An 18,755-nucleotide genomic window follows, 5' to 3' on the forward strand; every position below is an offset into this window, starting at 1 on the left:
CCAAAGTGTGCCTCTGCATGTAGAGTTTCTCTCCCCGCCCTCACTCCCACCTAACTGCAGTTTCTTGCAGTACTTTGCAGTGTTGAGAATTTCACTTGCCCTGTGGGTGTAACCATTTCTCTCTAATGTAGTCTGCGCTGGATGGGTACCACGTGTGCATATTTGCATATGGACAGACTGGAAGCGGCAAGACTTATACCATGGAGGGGCCAGATGATGTGGACTATGAAACAATGGGCATGATCCCTCGGGCTGTGAGGCAAATCTTTCAGAGCGCAGATGAGCTGAGATCAAAGGGCTGGAATGTACGTATACACCTCCCCAACCATGGGTATATTTGTTGTCCTTGGCATGGTGTGCACCTCCTCAATACTGGTTATATTGGTCATCCCTCATTGCATGGTATGCACCTCCTCAACCCTGGCTTTATTGGTGGTCCTTTTTTGCATGGTTTGTACCTCCTAATTCTTGGGTATATGGATGGTCATTTTTTGCATGGTATGTACTGCCCCAACCCTGGGTATATTAGTGGTCATACCTGTACGTCGCGTCCCCTTCCCCATTCTTGTGGGGGGGGGGGCGTCCTCCAACATGGGGATGGTACTGGAACCTTTGGCTGCAAACAATAGCTTCCCCTTTAATTTTAGTATAAGGCACAGCATTGGGTGTGGGAACGCCCCACCGGTCAGAGGGACGGTAGATGGAACCTTTTTCACCAGAAAAAACCTTCACCTTTAAATTTAGAGGTGTGCAGGGCTGCGGCCCAGGGAGCATGCGCTGCCCTGACTCCACCCTCTGGCGCCACACCTCAGTCCCATTTTCTGCTTCGACGGGAACAGGCCGAATTTATCAGCGCTCCTGGGTTTGGCTTTGGCCATGTAATTCCACGTGCAGATACTTCTTTGTCGTCTTTTTTGTGTCTTTTTTTTTTTTTTTAAATATATCTATATTGTGATCACAAAAAGCATCTGCCAAACTGCTTGGAAAACAAGCAACAAGTATAATTAATGTCAATTTCATGACAGAGTACGAAAGAAGAGGGGAAGAACAGGATAGAGTAGTCCACATTTCCCCCCACCCTCAATCCCCCCCCATGGGCTTGACCACCATAGCTAACTGTTATCTGGTGAGTCTCAAGAGCACATGTCCGCCGGGGGCATATGGCTAGCTTTGTGGCAGAGTCCAAGCCTGGCTGGGTTACGGGTTAGATAAGGTTCCATCAAGGTAGCAAGTTCCCAGTAAACCTGCCTGTGCTGAGCTTCAGGAATGCTTAAGGTGCACGGGCTCCACCATTTGCTTCCCCTCCGAACCCCCCCCCCCCCCCCCGACAGTGGGGCCATATTAGGTCTGGGCTACTTGACCCTTATGAGATACTCCAAGAACGGAAGCCATTGCTGGTCTGTGTGCCGAGTCCATTATGAGAGCTGTTAAGCTTTCCATGTAATTTCTTTCGCTTTGATAGCCAGTCTGATTTCATAGGAAGGAAGGATGCTATCCACTTGATCGGAACAGACACGGGCAGCTAAAAGCAGTTTCTTGGCATGTGTGGGAGAAGCAGATATGTCTTCAATTTTTTCAATTCCATAGAGGAACAAGAGAGGAGTAAATAATCTGTGAATTCCTTCGATTTCATAAATCCACCCCTGTATCACTTTCCAGAACAGCTGAATCCGTGGACAGCTCCACCATTGATGCCAGTATGTACACACCTGTGTGCACCCTCTCCAGCAGTAGGGGGAGATGCCCACGTACATTTTTGCTAAACGTTGCAGGGTTAAGTGGCATTGTCAGAATTCTGCAATTGTGCATCTTATATTGCATTGAGATCAAGGACTTCCAGACCGCCTTATATATAGCATCCCAGCCTGCTTGCTTCTCTTCCCAGGCCATTTCTTGGTCCCACTTGGCTTTAGTGCTTGGAGGTGAGAGGTGACCCCTGTCCATGAGCGCCCTGTACATGGAGGCTATGAGCTCTTTGGAACCAGAGTGCGTGTTCAGTATATTTTCGAATGGCGTTAGAGGGTGCTTTAGCATGTCTTTCCACTTACGGTCCATGAGGACTCCCTTCAATTGCAGGTATGGCAGAGGGTTAATAGTCGGGCCCTGTAGCACTTATTCAAGCTCTCCCTTGGACAAGAACGAGCCTCCCCTCCACATTTGCCCTGCCCTGACCAGCCCCTGTTCATATTGGGGCTGGAACCGGAGGGGCTCTGAGTCCTGAATAGCAACTCTAATTGGCGGGGCCCAGATGCAACTAAATGGTGACGGCCATGCTTTTACTCCCACTATACCTGGATTTCTTCTATCCCCTAGTGCCCGAAGGACGGTATGCTCCCTTGTCGTACGCAGAATGGCGTCCTGAGGAGCTGATGGCCATTCCCCAAGGGTGACTGGGGCAAAGAGACAATTTTCCAGAGAGACCCCCTGTTTTGCTTTTGGATTCATGAATGTGGTCTACAAGAACACAAAGTTGGGCGGCTGCATAGTATGTGTGGATGTCTGGGTAGGCAAGACCTCCCTTTTCCTTTGCTAGGATAAGAGTGTTATATACAATCCGCAGTCTTTTGTTATCCGAAAGAAAAGGCAGCTGAGTTTTCTTTAGCCATGCTCAGGAAGGCACTTGGGAGTACAATAGGAAGAGATTGGAAAAGGAAAAAGATGTTCATTTTAATCGCTGTAAGTTTACCTGCCCAGGAGAGTTTGAGCTTGCCCCATCTGTCCAGGTCTTGTTGGATCGCTGACCACAATGTTTTATAGTTGGACTGATATAACTCTTTAAGATTCTTCATAATCAGTATACCTAAGTATCTAATGCTTGTTTGCGTGACTCGGAGGCCCCATGTCAGTGGGTGCTGCGCAAGTGATGGGTCAGGATCCCTGAGAGGGAGGATCATTGTTTTATTCCTATTTATGCAGAACCCTGAATGCGCCCCATATTCCTCTATGTTCTGCAGGAGTGTCGTAATCGAATTTTCGGGGTGGGAGACATAGGCAAGGACGTCATCCGCAAACGGTGCCAGTTTGTATTCTACGCCATATCTGAGGAGCCCTCTAACCTTTGAGTTTCGCCTAATGTTTTGAGCCAGCGGCTCCATGACTAGAACGTATACAAGCAGGGAAAGGGGACACCCCTGCCTAGTACCCCTGGATAACATAAACTGCTTTGAAGTGATTCCGTTAACCACTACCTTCGCTTGAGTATTCCGATATAATGCTTGTGCTCCTCTGACCCAGTTTGGGCCCAAACCAGCTCTGCTCAGGACCTCCGACATGAACCTCCACTCCACTCGCTCGAAGGCCTTTTTCGGCATCGACCGATATCAATGTGGGCCCTTCTTACGCGTTTGGAATGGAAGCCATGAGGTCTAGAGTTTTGCGGACATTGTCTGAGCGTTGCCTACCGGCGACATAGCCATCTTGGTCGTTGTGTATCAGCCGGGGGAGAACAGTGCTTAGCCTTCTGGCCAGGATGCTAGCGTAGAACTTCGCAGCAACATTTAACAGTGAGCTAGGCCTATAGGAGCTACAATGCATCCTGTCTTTCCCCTCCTTGTGTATCACTATAATTCTTGCATCTGTGAAGGAAGGGGGAGCTAGACCGGACTCTTAAACACTGTTAAAGAGCAAGGCGAGAAACTGCGTCTGAGCACCCTTAAATCTCTTATAATAGGCTGGGGTAAATACATCTGCTCCTGGCGCCGAACCCACCTTCAGGGCGGTAATGGCCTGATCAACCTCTTCTGTGGTATTTGGGCCATTCGGCTTATCTCGGTCCTAATCGGTCAGTACAGGGGACACTACTTTGGACAGGTATTCCTCACTGCTTTCAGGGGTTGGGGCTGTGTCAGATGTGTAAAGCTGCTCATAGAATTGGGCAAATCTGCCTGTGATGTCTGCCGGGTGTATCAGAATCGAACAAGAGGAAGCCTTGACCTTCAAAACCGCCCTATCTGCTCTCTCCCTTCTGAGCATAGCTGCTAAGAGTGTGTGCTTTATCCCCTTTCTCAAAATATTTTTGCTTGAGAAACTGCAGGCTAGACAACGCCTTGCTCTCCCAAATCTTTTAGTTCCTTTCTAAGGGCTCTAATCTCGTCGCTTGTCTCGGGGAGGTCACCCTCCTCCCCAGCAAGAGCCATTTCTTTTTCTGTAATTAACCTTTTGACTTCGGGCTCTCTTCAGTTTCAATCTTTTGACTGAGGAGCCCTGCGCCGTAATTAAGCCTCTTGTGGCTTTCACGGCTTCCCAAACAGTATGGGTGGAGGCCTCACCCGTGTTTCTCATAGAAGCTGCCTATCGCTCTGTCTAGCGTTTCCCGGAAGAGCTTATCTTTAAATAGTGTATCATTGCATATCCATCTTTTATCCCCCAATATGTTCCGCCCCAGATCTAAGCCAACAGCGACCATATTGTGGTCTGACCAAGCCACCACTTCAATTGCTGCATCTGTGATCAGGCGTTCTAGGCACCCATATAAAAATATATAAACCATGCGAGTGAAGGTTTGGTGGGGTGGTGAATAAAATGTATAGGCCTTACTCTGTGTTGTCCTCCATGTGTCTACGAGGTGATGTGCAGCAACTAACTCCTGAAAGGCTCCATTGTCGCGGGGGGGGCTAAGGGGGGCGTATAGCTCCCACGCAATATGACCACCAATCTAAGTTCGGGTTTGTGATTTGATTAAAATCCCTGCCACAGATAACCGGGACACCCCCCACCCCCTAGGGTCATCAGAAGGTCTTTGCAGAAAGATAGCTGCTGAGCATTGGGGGCATACACTGAACACAGCGTGACTGCTGTGGAACCAATGGACCCTTGTATAATGAGAAACGCACCCTTTGGGTCTCTGCGCAAACGTGTTATTTGTAGCCCCAGGGGGGCCCGGTATAGCATGCCCACCCTCCTTTCTGCTGAGGCCCAGATGCCCATATTGATCCCCCTCTTACTACAAATTCTCCCAACTGCTTATGTTTTGTTTCTTGGACAAATAGTATGTCGAGGTTAGCTAATCTGAAAGTGCGTCTAAGAATGGCCCTTTTTTGTGGCAAGTTTAGTCCTTTCACATTGAGGGAACCTACTCTAATTGCGTTAGCCCCCATCATCTCTCTTAAACGGGCTTCTCACCAGCTTCCCGGCCTGTTTCATTGGTGGTCGTGCCCTCGGCATTTTCACTCTGCATAATGATTCTCTTGGACTGCCAGCTACAGTCAACCCCCCCAAGAAAATGTAAGCTGGAAAGAAAGAACCAGAAAACGTTCAACTGTGTTCTCTTCAACTGCGGAGACGCCCCAGATGTTAACATAGGGCCACACAACGGGTATTGTCCCTAGTAACCTACGGTTCCCCCTCATTTTGAAACACAAGTCTTAAGCGGTCACTCTGTATCAGCTGAATGATGCCCAGCCCAGCTTTAGTTGATTCTAGATTGCGCGATCTGCCCCTCTCGAGTCCGTCAGGGGGTGTTCAACCTTTGGAACTTCTTGCCTCCTCTGGACTTGCTTTTTTGTCGCCAGGGGCCCTAGGGGGTTCTTGCATGCTCCGATGAGGGGGGGCTTCTTCCCCATCGGTTGCGCTTAACCCTGCTTGTAGACTATGAAGAACTCCCTCTGCCTCCTCCCTCGTGGTGACCCTATATTCTAACGTTTCCATACAAGACTATCAAGGCAAACGGGTGGTTCCACCTATATCTCGTGTTCCTTTCTCGCAGCCATAGGGTGATGGGACGGCATGCTCTTGTCTGCGCTAGGGTGGCGGCTGAGAGATCCTGGTAGATCCTTACTTTGGAGTCCTCAAAGTCAATTGTTTCTAACTTCTGCGCCTTCTGGAGGATATCTACTTTATGCTTGTAATGGTGGCACCTCGCCAGGACTGATCTCGGTCCGCCGGGGAGACAGCCTGCCTGATGGACTCTCTCAAATTCCAGTTGAGGCGAGATTGGAGAGGGAAGTATGGAAGCTAGGAGGGCTTTGATTGTTCTTTCTAGGGAAGCAGGAGTCTCATTTGGGGATTCCTTGTGGCCTTGTATTCGCCCTTATTTCCTGATTCACCAAATCAACTTTTGCTTCAAGATCCCGGTTCTTCTGTTCAAGCTCTTGGAAATAGCCCTCCGTCCTCATTTTACTTATCTGCCGACTGCTGGGAGTTCTCCAGAGCCTCTACCTTATCCTCCATCTTATGAATCTTGTCCTGTAAAACACTGACCATCGTGGTCATGCTTGTCCTAAACGCACACACTTCTCCCAGCAGGAGGCGAATGTCAACTTTAGTTGATAGTTCCTGGTCGCCTCCTGGGATTGCCGTGTCATCCTGGGGCGCGGCGCGGGAGAGGCCAGGTTTGCGGACTCCATGTGGAATTTCTGCAGCTTCTGAACTGTAGAGGGGCCTGTGTCCTGCTGTATAAAGAGTCTGTGTTGTGTGCCGCTGCAGGGACTTTGCAATTGCTCCTTGCAAAAGGGGGCGTGTCACTACAGGAAGCTACCACCACAGGAATGAGCCTTTGAAGTTGCGGGCTGGATTTTGGAGCGTTCGGTGTGATTTTGGTCTTGCAACTGTTCTCGATGCAGGCTGTGACGTGACCTTTATCTTCTGCGCCCCTGCTTTCTTCACCATGCGCCACGGGAGGGGGCTATGCCATCAACGCTCGTCCCATGCTGCATGTTGCCCTCCGGCCTCAATAGACAACACTCCTCCGGGGAACTGCCTGCCGCTTCTTGCATGCCCTCGCAGCCTGGGGTGGGCCTCCACTCATCAGGTTTCACAGGACCAGTCCACCTCCTTGGCTGTTGTCTTCCTGGGGGCAAAACCGCCTTTTCTCTGAGGGGAAGGCGCAGGATGAAGCTAGTCTCCCCTGCGGAGGGAGGAAGTGGCTCCTCTGCTTGGCAGATCATGTAGCTGGGCCCAAATCCCCAGATCGCAGTCTCTAATCCTCGTGACTGGTTAATAGTCTTTGTTGCCCACTCTCGGTGGTGGGCTCAGCCCCAACCCGCCGCCACTGTGCTCCAAGCATAGGGCCTCCGCTCAATTGGATTTCTGTGCTGAGTTGTTCCTCCAGGCCTTGGGGTATAATTCAATGGGAGGGGAAAGCAGATGGACAGTTGCTTCCCCCACTTCCTCACTGACCCCTGCAGCGCCTACTGGATCAGGAGCCTCCCCGGCCCAGCCGCGCTCCTTACCTCATGGCCAGGCTTGATGGCGTTTGCCCCGGAGGTTTCCTCTGCTAATTCGCCCAGCCTGCGTCGGGGCTACAGGCAAGCCGCCCCCGCTACCTGGCTGCGCCTGCTCCACTCTTCACTCCGGTGGGGGGCCAGTATGGCGCAGGGGAGCACGGGTGCAGACACGCAGGGTCAGGGGGGGGCAGAGCGCACCGCTCAGCTCTTGGGGGAGGGGGGGGGGCAAGAAAGGCCAGGGGCAACCCGGCACAGCTCTCCTCAGCACTCCACGATGAACGCTGCTGCCAGAGTCTCCTCAGGGCCGGAGCTCAGTCTGGGGGCTCCCCGTTCACGCCGCAATGATCCTTCACCCTGCTGGAGCCCAAGGCTGAATTGTTCGTACCGTCGCTGTAATGTCTGGTGCCCTCAGGCGACCCAACGAGCACATCGCACTCCTCTCCTGAGGGCCTCCGCGGGCAGGGGCGGCCACTGCGCTGGCAGATTTCACCGGGCAAAACCGTCCGATTTTAATCGGGACACCGGCCAGCAATGCAGGACCCCCTTCTTCTGCAGAGATGACCGGTGTCTGTAGTTTGCGGCCTGGGCAAACTTCTGAAATTCGCTTTCTACCATTGGTTCCGCGGGAGCTGAGCTCTCAGGCTTCCATGCAGCCTGCGCCCCCTGGTGGACTCCTTTTCTGTCTTTATCATTCAGGTACTCTGTCCTCAGGTGTCGCGATCCTCCTCGGCGCATATCGACTTCTAAAGGGTTCAGAAGGTGTCCATCCTGCAACGGGCTCTTCCCAACTTCAGACCCCCCCACACCCTCAACCTACGTTGCCTTGGCCCAGACTATGGTTGGCAATCTTGTTCAGTGTGTGACTCGCTGTCCTGGAAAGCACTGAAAAACAGACTAGCCAGGTGGAGGGAGCTCTTCCAGAAGTTGCCTCCAGAGGACCTCAAGAACTTTGTGAAGCATCAAACCAGGCCCATGGTAGGGCCGATATTCTCCATTGCAACCCGCAAGGGAGACTCCTTCCCAGGGACTCTCCTGCGTGGGAGGGACTGGTCTGGTACTTCTACCAGCACATGCACCGAGGCTACTGCAGCTACCGGCCTCCGGGCCGAGGGATCCTCCTGGTGACAGTGTTGAGGGACTGATACCGGGTCTTCACTGGAGGGGCTCCGCCCTTCTACCAGCACAATGGACGAGGGGCTACACCCTAATACCGGCAGTACGTTCGAGGGGGCACCTACGCAGCTCTTCTGACCCCCGGGTCGAGGGTGTCTCACCTACCGGGCCTAGGCCCAAGGAGCAGGGTAGACCTCGTGATCCACACGCAAGAGTCTTGGAGGAGGCCTGGCCCAGCGGGCCAAGCAACATGTCGCAGGCATGTGGCAGGCAGCTCGACACAATGGCCGCCGTGCCAGAAAGAGGCGCCCATCCGAAGCCATTCCAGGAATTCGGCGAAGAACGAGTGTCAAGGTGGGTTTGGCCTCAACCAGGTATTTGGCCTACAGTCTACCCCCTCATTTGCATAGGGCACCTTCCTTAGTGTCCGTATGGGCAGGGTACGCAGCGGCTCCAGCAGCGTCCCGCTACTCCGGCAGCATCCTTATGAAGTCACCTCGGATAGGCCTCAAAGGCGCCATGAGGGAAGTCCTTCCTGCAATTCTAGCGGCACCACAGACTACCCAGTCGGCGCCCCAGCACAGCTGCCTGCTCCGGCTCCCCAGCCGACTCCTCAGCCTGCACTGCCTCCTCAGGCTGTGGTCCGTGTACCCCAGCCTCCGACGCCAACTTTTCCTCCTCTTCCACAGGATCCCCCAGATCCACAGGATACGGATGAGGACGAGGATCCAGACACGCCATCCTCAGCCAGGGCCTTCCACAAACGTCTTGCTGGCCTGGCGGAGTATCTGGGCCTACCCCAAGCTGCGGTAGAGAAGCTGGCAGGGGGGGTTCTGGTGGAAGTGCTAACACAATGCCCCTCTGCCAAATGGGGCATGCCTATGCAGACCGATGTAGTATCCCTGGCCAAAAAGGGCTGGCTCAAACCCCACTCAGCCCAGCCGGTCCATCGACTCCTGGACGGCAAGTACAGGCAGAAGGAGGGCGATACACTCTTGCTTTCGGCCCATCCTCAACCACACTCCTCGGTGATCGCTGCGGCACCACTATACTCAAAGCCCCAGTCCTCGGCCTTCTCCCCTGCGGCACTGCTAGGCAAGGAGGAGAATATCTTGGAGGCGTATGGCAAGAAACTCTAGTCCAACGCTTCCTTACATCTGCGTCAGACCGATGCCATGCTGGCTGCCGCCAACCAAAGATTATGACAGGAAATTGTAGACTTCCTACCGGAACTCGCCAATCATGCTTTAAGGTGGGGCTAGCTGAGGCCAAACTGGTGGCGCATGGCCTCATGGAATCCACCGGGGCCATATTGACACCTCTGGCCGTGCCATCTGTATCGCCACGGACATGAGGACAACCTGGCTCTGGGCAACAAAATTCAACCTGGATGTCTACCACTCCTCCACGGACCAAGAGCTGGACAAAAAGAAAATCGGCTCAGACGGCCAAGTCTTGATCCAGCCTTACAAAGACCACACCCATCTCAGCAGCGCTCAGATAGGGGTTGTGCGTACAGAGGGTTCCGCGTCATCCAGCAACATAGATCCAGTCACCCGGACTGCTCGCCGTTGAACCGGCACAAGCAACAAAAAGGGGGCGGGGGAGTAATAATAATAAAGCATTTATATAGCGCTACGAACCCTTGGGTGCAAACCCCAAGCTGTACCTTCCTTTGTCTGAGGACTCTCTTGGCTCAGGGCCTCAGCATCTTCCCATCCAGGCTGTGGCGCAAGGCTTTAAAATGGCAGAGGCATGTGGTGGAGCCTGCCAGGCCAGCGGCCATCTTTGATTCAGCTCAGGGCCCGCCAGTGCTTTTGCCCTTCTAATGGCATTTGCAAGATGATCCCAGCCACAGTAAGTGCTTTTTCCAGTCCCCCCCCCGCCCCCCCTCCTCTGCGACAGCCTCTGAGGGAAAGAAGGCATGACACGCCCCTCTTGCCCACATGTCTCTGGTGGGGGGCAGGCTTGCTCTCCATGCACATTTCTGGCTCCAGAATTACGAGGCCCCCTGGACCTTCTCCGTAGTATACTCTGAGTACCGCCTCCCTATCCCAGCCTCTCCTCCCTCCTCCCTTCCCACAGGTTGGGACAGCAACTCTTCTGGTGGCAATCCAGTTGCTCGTAGAGAGCCAGGCAGTGGAGTAAGTCCCAGCCTCCCAGCGAGGCTTTGGTTTTTACTCCAGGATTTTTGCCATTCAGAAGAAGAACCAGGGGGGCCTGAGATCTACCCATACCACGACGACTGGCTTGTCGGGGTTACATCTCCGGAAGCGGTTCACCACTCTTCCCATGGCCTTATGAACACACTGCACAATCTGGGCTTCTTGCTCAATCTCAAGAAGTCACAGTTGCAGCCTACTCTGACATTCTTGGGCCTCATCTGGGACACGTGCTCCGAGAAGGGATTTCCGTCGGAGAACAAAACCTCGGCCATCAAGAGGGCCACCGCCCACTTCCTCAGCAGAGAAGTGACCTCGGCATGGTGGTACCAACATATCCTGTGTCTACTGGCAGCGATCCTTTTAGCTGACCCGCACACAAGACTAAGGGTGAGGGATTCAGCTGCACTTAACGGCCTCATGGAACCAGGAGTGGGGCTCTCAATCCAAGATCAACTTTCCACCCGGACCTAACTTGGTGGTCCAGAGACTGCAAACTACGGCCTGGCAAGGCATTCCGGCCGCCCACCCCGCAGGCCGCCATCACCACTGATTCCTCGCTAGTGGGCTGGGGAGCCACCCTGGACGATCTCTCGGCCCATGGTACCTGGACTCGGCAGGAGCAGGAATACCACATCAGTTGGCTAGAGCTGAACGCTATCTGGCTAGCGCTCAGGGCATTCCTACCACTGCTCAGGGGCAGGGTTGTCCTCATCCAGACCGACAACAGACCAGCATGTACTATGTCAACATGCAGGGAGGGACCAGATCCCTCCTCTGTGCAGACTGGCAATCAGCATGTGGGAGTGGGCCCTGGAAAACATCTACCTCACAGCAGTCCACCTCCCAGGGGAATCCAACCTGGAGGCGGACCGGCTCAGCAGGCTGGGATTGGACAATCGCGAGTGGCAGCTAAACAACCTTGTTCAGGAGATCTTCAACAGGTGGGGTCTTCAACAGGTGGGGTCATCCCCACGTGGATCTCTTTGCCACCTGGCACAACAAGAAATGCCCTCAGTTCGCCTCCTGGCAGGGACAGGGCCCCGGTTCCCTGGATGATGCATTTCACCTCCAGTGGGACGGCATGAAGGCCTACGCCTTTCTGCCCACACCGCAGATTCAGAGTAATTAAGGAGTCTCACCAACTCCACATTCTAATAGCTCCCTTGTTGCCGGCCAGGCCATGGTTTTTGGAGGTGCTCAGCCTCTCGGAGATGCCCCCGATTCACCTCCCGACGGGCCCAGCACATCTGCTGGCACAACAGGGGGACAGTCATCCACCCCGTGCCACAGAAATTGGCCCTCACAGCATGGTACCTGAGCAGGTAACGCTGCAGTACCTCAGCCTCTCACAGGCGAATCTGGGGATCATACAGGGCGCTAGGAGCAAGGCTACCAGGGCCCAGTACAAAAGCAAATGGAACAGATTCTGCCCCTGGGCAGACTCCAAAGAAATGAATTCCCTGGCATGCACTTTGGACGATGTGCTCTCCTTCTCGACGCACCTCGCCCACTCTGGCGTGCGGGTAGACACCTGCCTCGCAGTCATCTGAGCTTACTGGAACTCGGAGGAGGGCATCTTCTCCAATCCTATCGTCAAACATCTGATGGGACTCGGAAGGCTCTACCAGTGTCGGGTCCAGTCAAACTTCCTGCGGGTGTGATGATGGCCCACCAGAATTCAACAACCCTCCCCCCCACATTCCCCTCTGCCTGCTCAATAGTCTTAGCAGATATAACTACCAAGCTGGCATTCCCAAGGGGAATTGGGATAAAATAAAGAACGCAGATCTTCACTGCACGCGCTGCTCCTGCATCCTTCCTGGACTGGTTCTGCTTGGGTTCGTCTTGATTCACAAAGGCTAGTGCTGTGAGGACCTAAAATCAATCACAGTAAAAGCAGTTACTTTTCACATGTCTCCCAACCCACTCTTACCTTATCTTCATGCCCTTCTTGGACCCTCAAATATCTGCAACCTATGCTTGCTGAGCTGATGGGCTTTCTTTTATATGAAACTGGAGATTGGCTTTCTTTTATATGAAACAGGAGATTGACCAGTCTTGAATTACTCTTCTAGACAGCTGATGCAGATGTCTCGTTCATTTGCTACTTCACTCTGCTCTTCACCCTGGTTCTTCAGTCAATTAGTCAATGAGAATTCAAAGCAATTGTCATGACTGCACAGCTGTGCAAGTTGTTGATTCATCGGTAAATGCGCAGATATATTTGAGTTCTCTTTACCTGCTGTTCGAGAACTGCTCTGCCAGCTCTATTAACGTTCAGTTTATGGCAGCTCTCGTTGTTGCCCAAAAGGTAGAGGTTTGATATTGTTCAGAATACTTGCTTAATGCTGAACCTTTCTGAACTCTGTTCATTCTTTTCAAAGGTGATTGTCACCTCACGAAAGTGCTGCTTCAGACTGCTCCTTCCTAGTACCAAAGTGACTAAATGATTCGCCAAACTCTGCTTCCTGAGAAAATCCTTGTTTTTAAGACGAAATCAACAGTTTGTTGGAGAAAGTCTGCAAGGAATACACAGCGTGGCTCGTACGCGCACGACTGCCGGTCCTTTCCTCTAGCTTGCCCGAAACAGAGCAAAGCAGATATGGATGGTTTACTATGGTAAACTAACGTTAGTATTTAGTATAATAAACACTGTTATGAGATTAACACCGCACCCCGACAGCAAAGATCTGCGCGCCTCATTAATAGATTAACATTTGCCCCGAACAAAAGCGACGTGATGAATGCTCTTACGAATCGCGCGCACACATCGGCAACGACCCTCCGCTGCTGCAGTCTCAAAAGGCTTAACGCCTTAACTGCTGTTCAAATACTTTAACTAAAGCCTGTCTTTCACAACACATAGAACGTGGTTCCAACAATAAAAACTAACTGCGCTCTTACTGAACTGCTCCTTTACAACGAAGCAAGAATATAACTGGCACTTGGCTTTCTTCTGTACACAGCCTTCTTCCTTTGTACACATTTTCTTTGACTTCACTGCTGCTTCAGTTTCTGAGAGATTCTCCTTCTCTAATTACATTTTCTGAAATAACTTCTTCAAAATGTTTCTACAAATTCTGCTGTACTGTAAAACTGTGACCTGTTTTCTTGAATGAAAGGCAGTTTAGAATTCCCAGTGGAATTCCAAACTACCTCATTGCCAGTCTCCTCCAATCACTGCTGCTGAATAGAGGCTCCCTCTTGCCTTGGGAAACAAAGGCCTCCTGCTGCAAACGTCATTAAGGAAAGGTTTCTTAGTTCCAAACCATAACCCATACAAACTAAAATCACCACACCTGTACCTCTCCATGTAGATGAATACCTAAATGGCCCTTTAAAGTTTATATATGATGGCTTATTTATATAGCGCCTATACTCCTTGTGTTTAAAAGCGCTTCAAGGGAGGGAACAAGGGAAAATACAATGACATTCTTACAGCCATGAACAGTAAGGATGTGAAATTAACTATCGTACTCGGCCTGACAACATTTCAGATAGTGCAAGAGCTAAGACATAGATAAGGGAGAGTGGGAAGGAAATGGAAACCGACAGGCGACTACTGTACTAGGCCTGACGACATTTCGATAGTGTTGGAAGGGGTGCTGGGGGAGACAAGTAAGGGGATGGAGAAGACAGACGAGGTTGCTATCATACTAGGTCCAGGGACAATTCTGATAAAGTGCATAGATGAAAGTAAGGCGAGGAGAGAACCGAGAGTAAGCAGTGAAAGAGTTGAGAAGCAAGAGGTGAGAGCGAATACAATTGCAGAAGTCAATAGTAGCAAGCCAGGATACAAGATGAAAACGGGAACAGCATGATTCTGGGCCACCAGGAGTACAAGATGCAAAGGAAGTCGAGCACGAGAGTTGAGAAAGGGTGATGCACCGTGAATCAATGAAGTTCATCAAAGTCAAATCCAGCATTGGCCACAAGACGGTGATGGTGAAACCAGAATGTATGCCCTTATGTGAAAACCTTAGTGTACCCTGGGATCTTGAGAACCTGCCTGTCAAACTGCACCCAGTGTGGGGCCTTAACATAGTCTTGGGCCCCCTGGCGCACAAACCGTTCGAGCCAATGGCATCCGTGGACATCAGGCTGGTCACCATCAAGACAGCCTTACTAGTCTTGCTCACCTTGGCACGTAGAGTCGGCGAAATCCAGACACTGGTCGCCTCGGAACCATATACTTTTCACAAGGACAAAAAGTCCTGCGGGGACACACAGTATTTCTGCCCAATGTGCCATCTGCTTTCCACTTCTGTCCTTCCTACGTATTTTCCTGATCCTAAGGACGATGCACAGAGTGCTGCACTGCCTGGATGTTGGGCGTGCCCTGAAATTCTACTTAGACAGGACCAAGGGATTATGTAAATCGGATGCCCTGTTTCTCACTCCGTATCTCGCTGCATGGTCTGGGCCATCTAAGAAAGTGCTGAGGGCCAGCACAAGCCACTCCCGACCAACATGCATGCCCACGCGGTCTGGACAAAGGCAACGGCCATCGCATTTCAGTTTCATGTTCCTTGGCAAGTCCTAAGCAGGGCGGCGACTTGGGCCTCTCCCTCAGCTTTCTGCAAGCATTCTTGTTTGGATGCCGGATCTAGATCTGATGCAGCTTTCGGACAGGCGGTTCTCGGGAACCTATTTGTTCAAGGAGGGGCTCCTCTCCACCCTGGGGCTACAATCAGTTGTAATCGCCCATGCAGTATCGAGGAAAGGGGACAGGACGCAAGAGTAATTAATTAAGTTTCACCGTAGTGACTAACATACTCTTGGTCCCCTTTCCTCCATGTGTCCCTCCAACCTCCCCACTAATAGAAGGAAATCTTCGAGTATATCCACCTCGTGATAGCTTTCCCTTTGTTCGAGGGTTTGCTTCATGGGTTGGATGGTATCTGGGTGGTGGGGGGGGGGTTTGTATCTGGGAGATGCCTTCCACATCTGTTGGCATGGCTGCAAGTGGTGTTCCCACCCACCCCACTGCTCCAACAGACACCCCGCAAGTTTTGGGCTTCGGTAGGTTGCAGCCTCATTCTGATTGCACCCCTCTCACCCCCCCCCCCTCTCTCCCTCCGCCCCACTACCCTTTGAGACCCTGGTTTTTGGATCTGCTGCAGTTGTGCTCTCAGGGTGCATCCCCCGCTGGTGATCTGAAGGTGGATTCCTGGCGCAGCAGGGGGGGCGGGGCAGCAGGGGGAGGGGCAGCAGAGCATCTGTGCCAGGCTAGAGCGGGCGGCCTGGTTCCTGACCAGCTGAGGCTTCAGCATGCTCAATTTTCAGATGACCACTGGAACATGATTGAGCACTCAGTTCCAGTATAGCCAAGGATGTTCTAGGTTCTGCCATTGGTCTCGTGATAAGGGTTTGGAATCTGTCACTAGTCCTCTGCATGACGTACTGGCTTTTTCAGCGCACCCGGCTTGTTCTGGAGTTCAGGTGGATACTAGCTGCATTTATTTGGTGCCCATTGGGGCTTTGAAGAATTCCCCTGAGCATGTGTTTTCTGCGGTCAACACGGTGGTTAAGGCCAACTAAAGGGGTTGTCCAGGCTTTTTCAACTGGTGTATACGCCGCACACGGTTTGGGAACTCCGTGTGGTTCTTGTAGCTTTGCCGTGCAAGCCTTTCGAGCTGATGGCCTCTGTGGACATCCGCTTGGCAACACTGATGACTGTTTTACTGGTGGCTTTCACCTCCGCGCGCAGCGTTTGTGAATTGCAGATGTTGTCGTCTTGCAAGCTTTTTACCACGTTTCACAACAAGGTCATCTTGCGCACTCGCCCAAACATCTTCACCAAGGTGGTCTTTCCATTTCATCTGAATCAAGTTATCTGCCTGCCAGTGTTCTTCCCGAACCCGCAGTCAGGGCCCTTGGATGTCAAGAGGGTCGTAGCGTTTTCTCTCTTGGATGAAATCCCTCAGGTAGTCTGAGGCGTTGTTCGTAACTTTTGGGGGCTCCTCCAGCTCTCATGCTTCCAAGGCTTCCATCGCCTGTTAAATGGTTCAGGCCATTTTGGAGGTGTACACAGGCATAGGCAGACCCTGAGGGGATTCATGCCCATGATCCAAGCCAAGGCCACGGCAGTCGCATTTCAGAGACATGCTTTTTGGGATGTCACCAGCAAGGTGGCAACTTGGCCACTCATTCGGCCTTCTGTAAAAACTACTCACTGGACACCAGCTCTAGGCACGATGCAGAGTTTTGTTTGGCGGTTCTGAAAAACCTTTTTGCTTCCTAGAAATGAGGCAGGTTTTTACAGCACCGCCCTATGGTTTTGTTCGGTGGATTCCCCACAAGGATGGAGGAAAGGGGACGGGACGTTTGAGTAATTAGTTAGTCACTGTAGTGACTACAGTACTTGGTCCCCTTTACTCCATACGTCCCACCCACCGTCCCCTGCTTATGTGCAAATGGCTAATATGTATTAAGCGTAGCAGGTATCGAAGCGTCTGATGTATTCAAAGGGGTCGGAGGTGAAGCGCAGGAGAGCGGGCCTCAGCGGGCGTTCCTGAGGCTGCACTCTTTACTAATTTTTAAAGGGGAATCTCAATTTTTTGCTACAAACAGTTCCCATGTTGGCGGATGCCCCACAAGGATGGAGGAAAAGGGACTAAGGACTAAGAGTACTGTGAGAAACTTTGTCTTTGCATGGTGTGCCAAGTTCTCCCCCGTTTGATTAGTGTCCCCTTGGATTCTTGCTCCCAGTTGATGCTCACTTATGCTTGCATGCCTTCCATCTTGATATTTCTCTCCTATCCTTCCCTTTTACCACTTTCTCTTGTCGTCTTTTCAGTATACCTTTACAGCCAATTTCCTGGAAATCTATAATGAGGCCATACGGGACCTCCTGGTGAGCAAACCAGAGAAAAACGTAGAGTATGACATAAAGCGCGTGAGCCCAAGCAGTGACGAGCTGCAGGTTACGAATCTTCGTTATGTCGGTGTCTCAAGTGAAGAGGAGGTAAATATCTAGTGGGTATATCATTGCACCATCAGTGACTAGGAAGTCGATGTGTTTTTTTTTTTTCAAGAATAAAATGTTTTTAAAAATGCAAACCAGACATGTGTTTAGTGGTTGGCTCTTCACTGTCACAAAGTTTTTTTTTTTTATTTTTATTTTTTTTTTTTTAAATCTCTACCGCACACAAACACCACCACTTGAGCCCTTCTGTAACTCTGTCAATGATTCGCAAGGAGATTACCCCATCTCATAGCTGGTGATGGTGCTCTAATCTTTCAGAATTTCCAAACCCTCCCTTTTAGAATAAGAGGTTTCTTTGGCTTTCCTACGCATGTCCCATTGATTCATGCCTTCTAGGTGCACAAGTTACTCCGCACTGCGAAGCTGAACCGTTCTGTGGCAAAGACTGTCCTCAATGATCGCTCCTCCCGCAGCCACAGTGTCTTCCAGCTGAGGATCGAGGGGAGGAACGAGACCCGCGATGTCAAGACTTCCTGTGAGTATATGGAGTTCTGAAACTGGTAATGGCTTGCGTTCCCTGCTGTAAAGATATTGGGCTCTGTTAAAGTACATATGGCGCAAAGTACATCGGGACCTTATATTGAAGATAAAACGAGATGGGGAACTAGGATTTTTTTTGTTTGTTTACTATTTACCCATACAACAATCAAAACAAAAAAAGTTCATTTTTGTGAATAAAGGATCTCATCGTCCATTTATTATTGTTGGGGTATGTATTGTGAGTGGACCTAGCTTCCGGAAGCAATGTAGCGCTTTACAAGTCATAGGACGACGGACCTGGTGAGGGAAGCCGAGCTCGCCAGTGGGCAGAAAGTGATCTATAAGCAACCAGGGGTGGGAACATGGGTATCAGAACACCCAGTCTGAGGTTTTGTGGGGAGTGGAGGGTGTGTGGACCTAGGTGTTGGGGAGGAGCCATTTCTTGAAGAGGAGGACCTTAAGCTTTATTGTGGTGATAACATTAATTCCACAGGCATTTACTGTTAAAACCTTCTTCTGCTCACTGTATTTTTTTTGCTCACTGCAGCCATCTTGAGTTTGATTGACTTAGCCGGTAGTGAGCGTCTTGACAAGTCTCTGTCGAAGGGAGAGAGGCTGCGAGAAACACAGGCAATAAACACAAGTCTGTCGAACCTCGGCCTGGTCATCACATCCCTCTCCAATAAGGTAATTTGCTAGGCATGGTCTGTTGATTATCGGTGTTACCCCCACCCATACCCAGCCATCTTCAGTTCTTTGTTCTGGCCTTTTTGTTTTTTGCACTGTTGGGCAGTGGTTGTGCTCACTTGATGAACATTTTCATGTGTTTGCTGGTTTGTCCTGCAC

At 51.3% G+C, this 18,755-nt stretch overlaps 1 protein-coding gene across 3 annotated transcripts in view; it reads left to right on the forward strand.

The window, feature by feature from the left end:
* KIFC1 (kinesin family member C1) overlaps positions 1-18,755 on the forward strand; it is a 103,395-nt gene that overhangs the window by 55,470 nt on the left and 29,170 nt on the right. For all 3 annotated transcript variants that reach the window (XM_069635212.1, XM_069635213.1, XM_069635214.1), the window contains exons 11-14: positions 132-305; positions 17,241-17,408; positions 17,766-17,904; positions 18,457-18,596. In XM_069635212.1, the coding sequence (XP_069491313.1) occupies positions 132-305; positions 17,241-17,408; positions 17,766-17,904; positions 18,457-18,596 (621 nt within the window). The remainder of the gene's footprint in view (positions 1-131; positions 306-17,240; positions 17,409-17,765; positions 17,905-18,456; positions 18,597-18,755) is intronic.

Source organism: Ambystoma mexicanum, chromosome 13, assembly GCF_040938575.1.
Source record: "Ambystoma mexicanum isolate Mex_15411 chromosome 13, UKY_AmexF1_1, whole genome shotgun sequence".
Lineage (NCBI taxonomy): Eukaryota > Metazoa > Chordata > Amphibia > Caudata > Ambystomatidae > Ambystoma > Ambystoma mexicanum.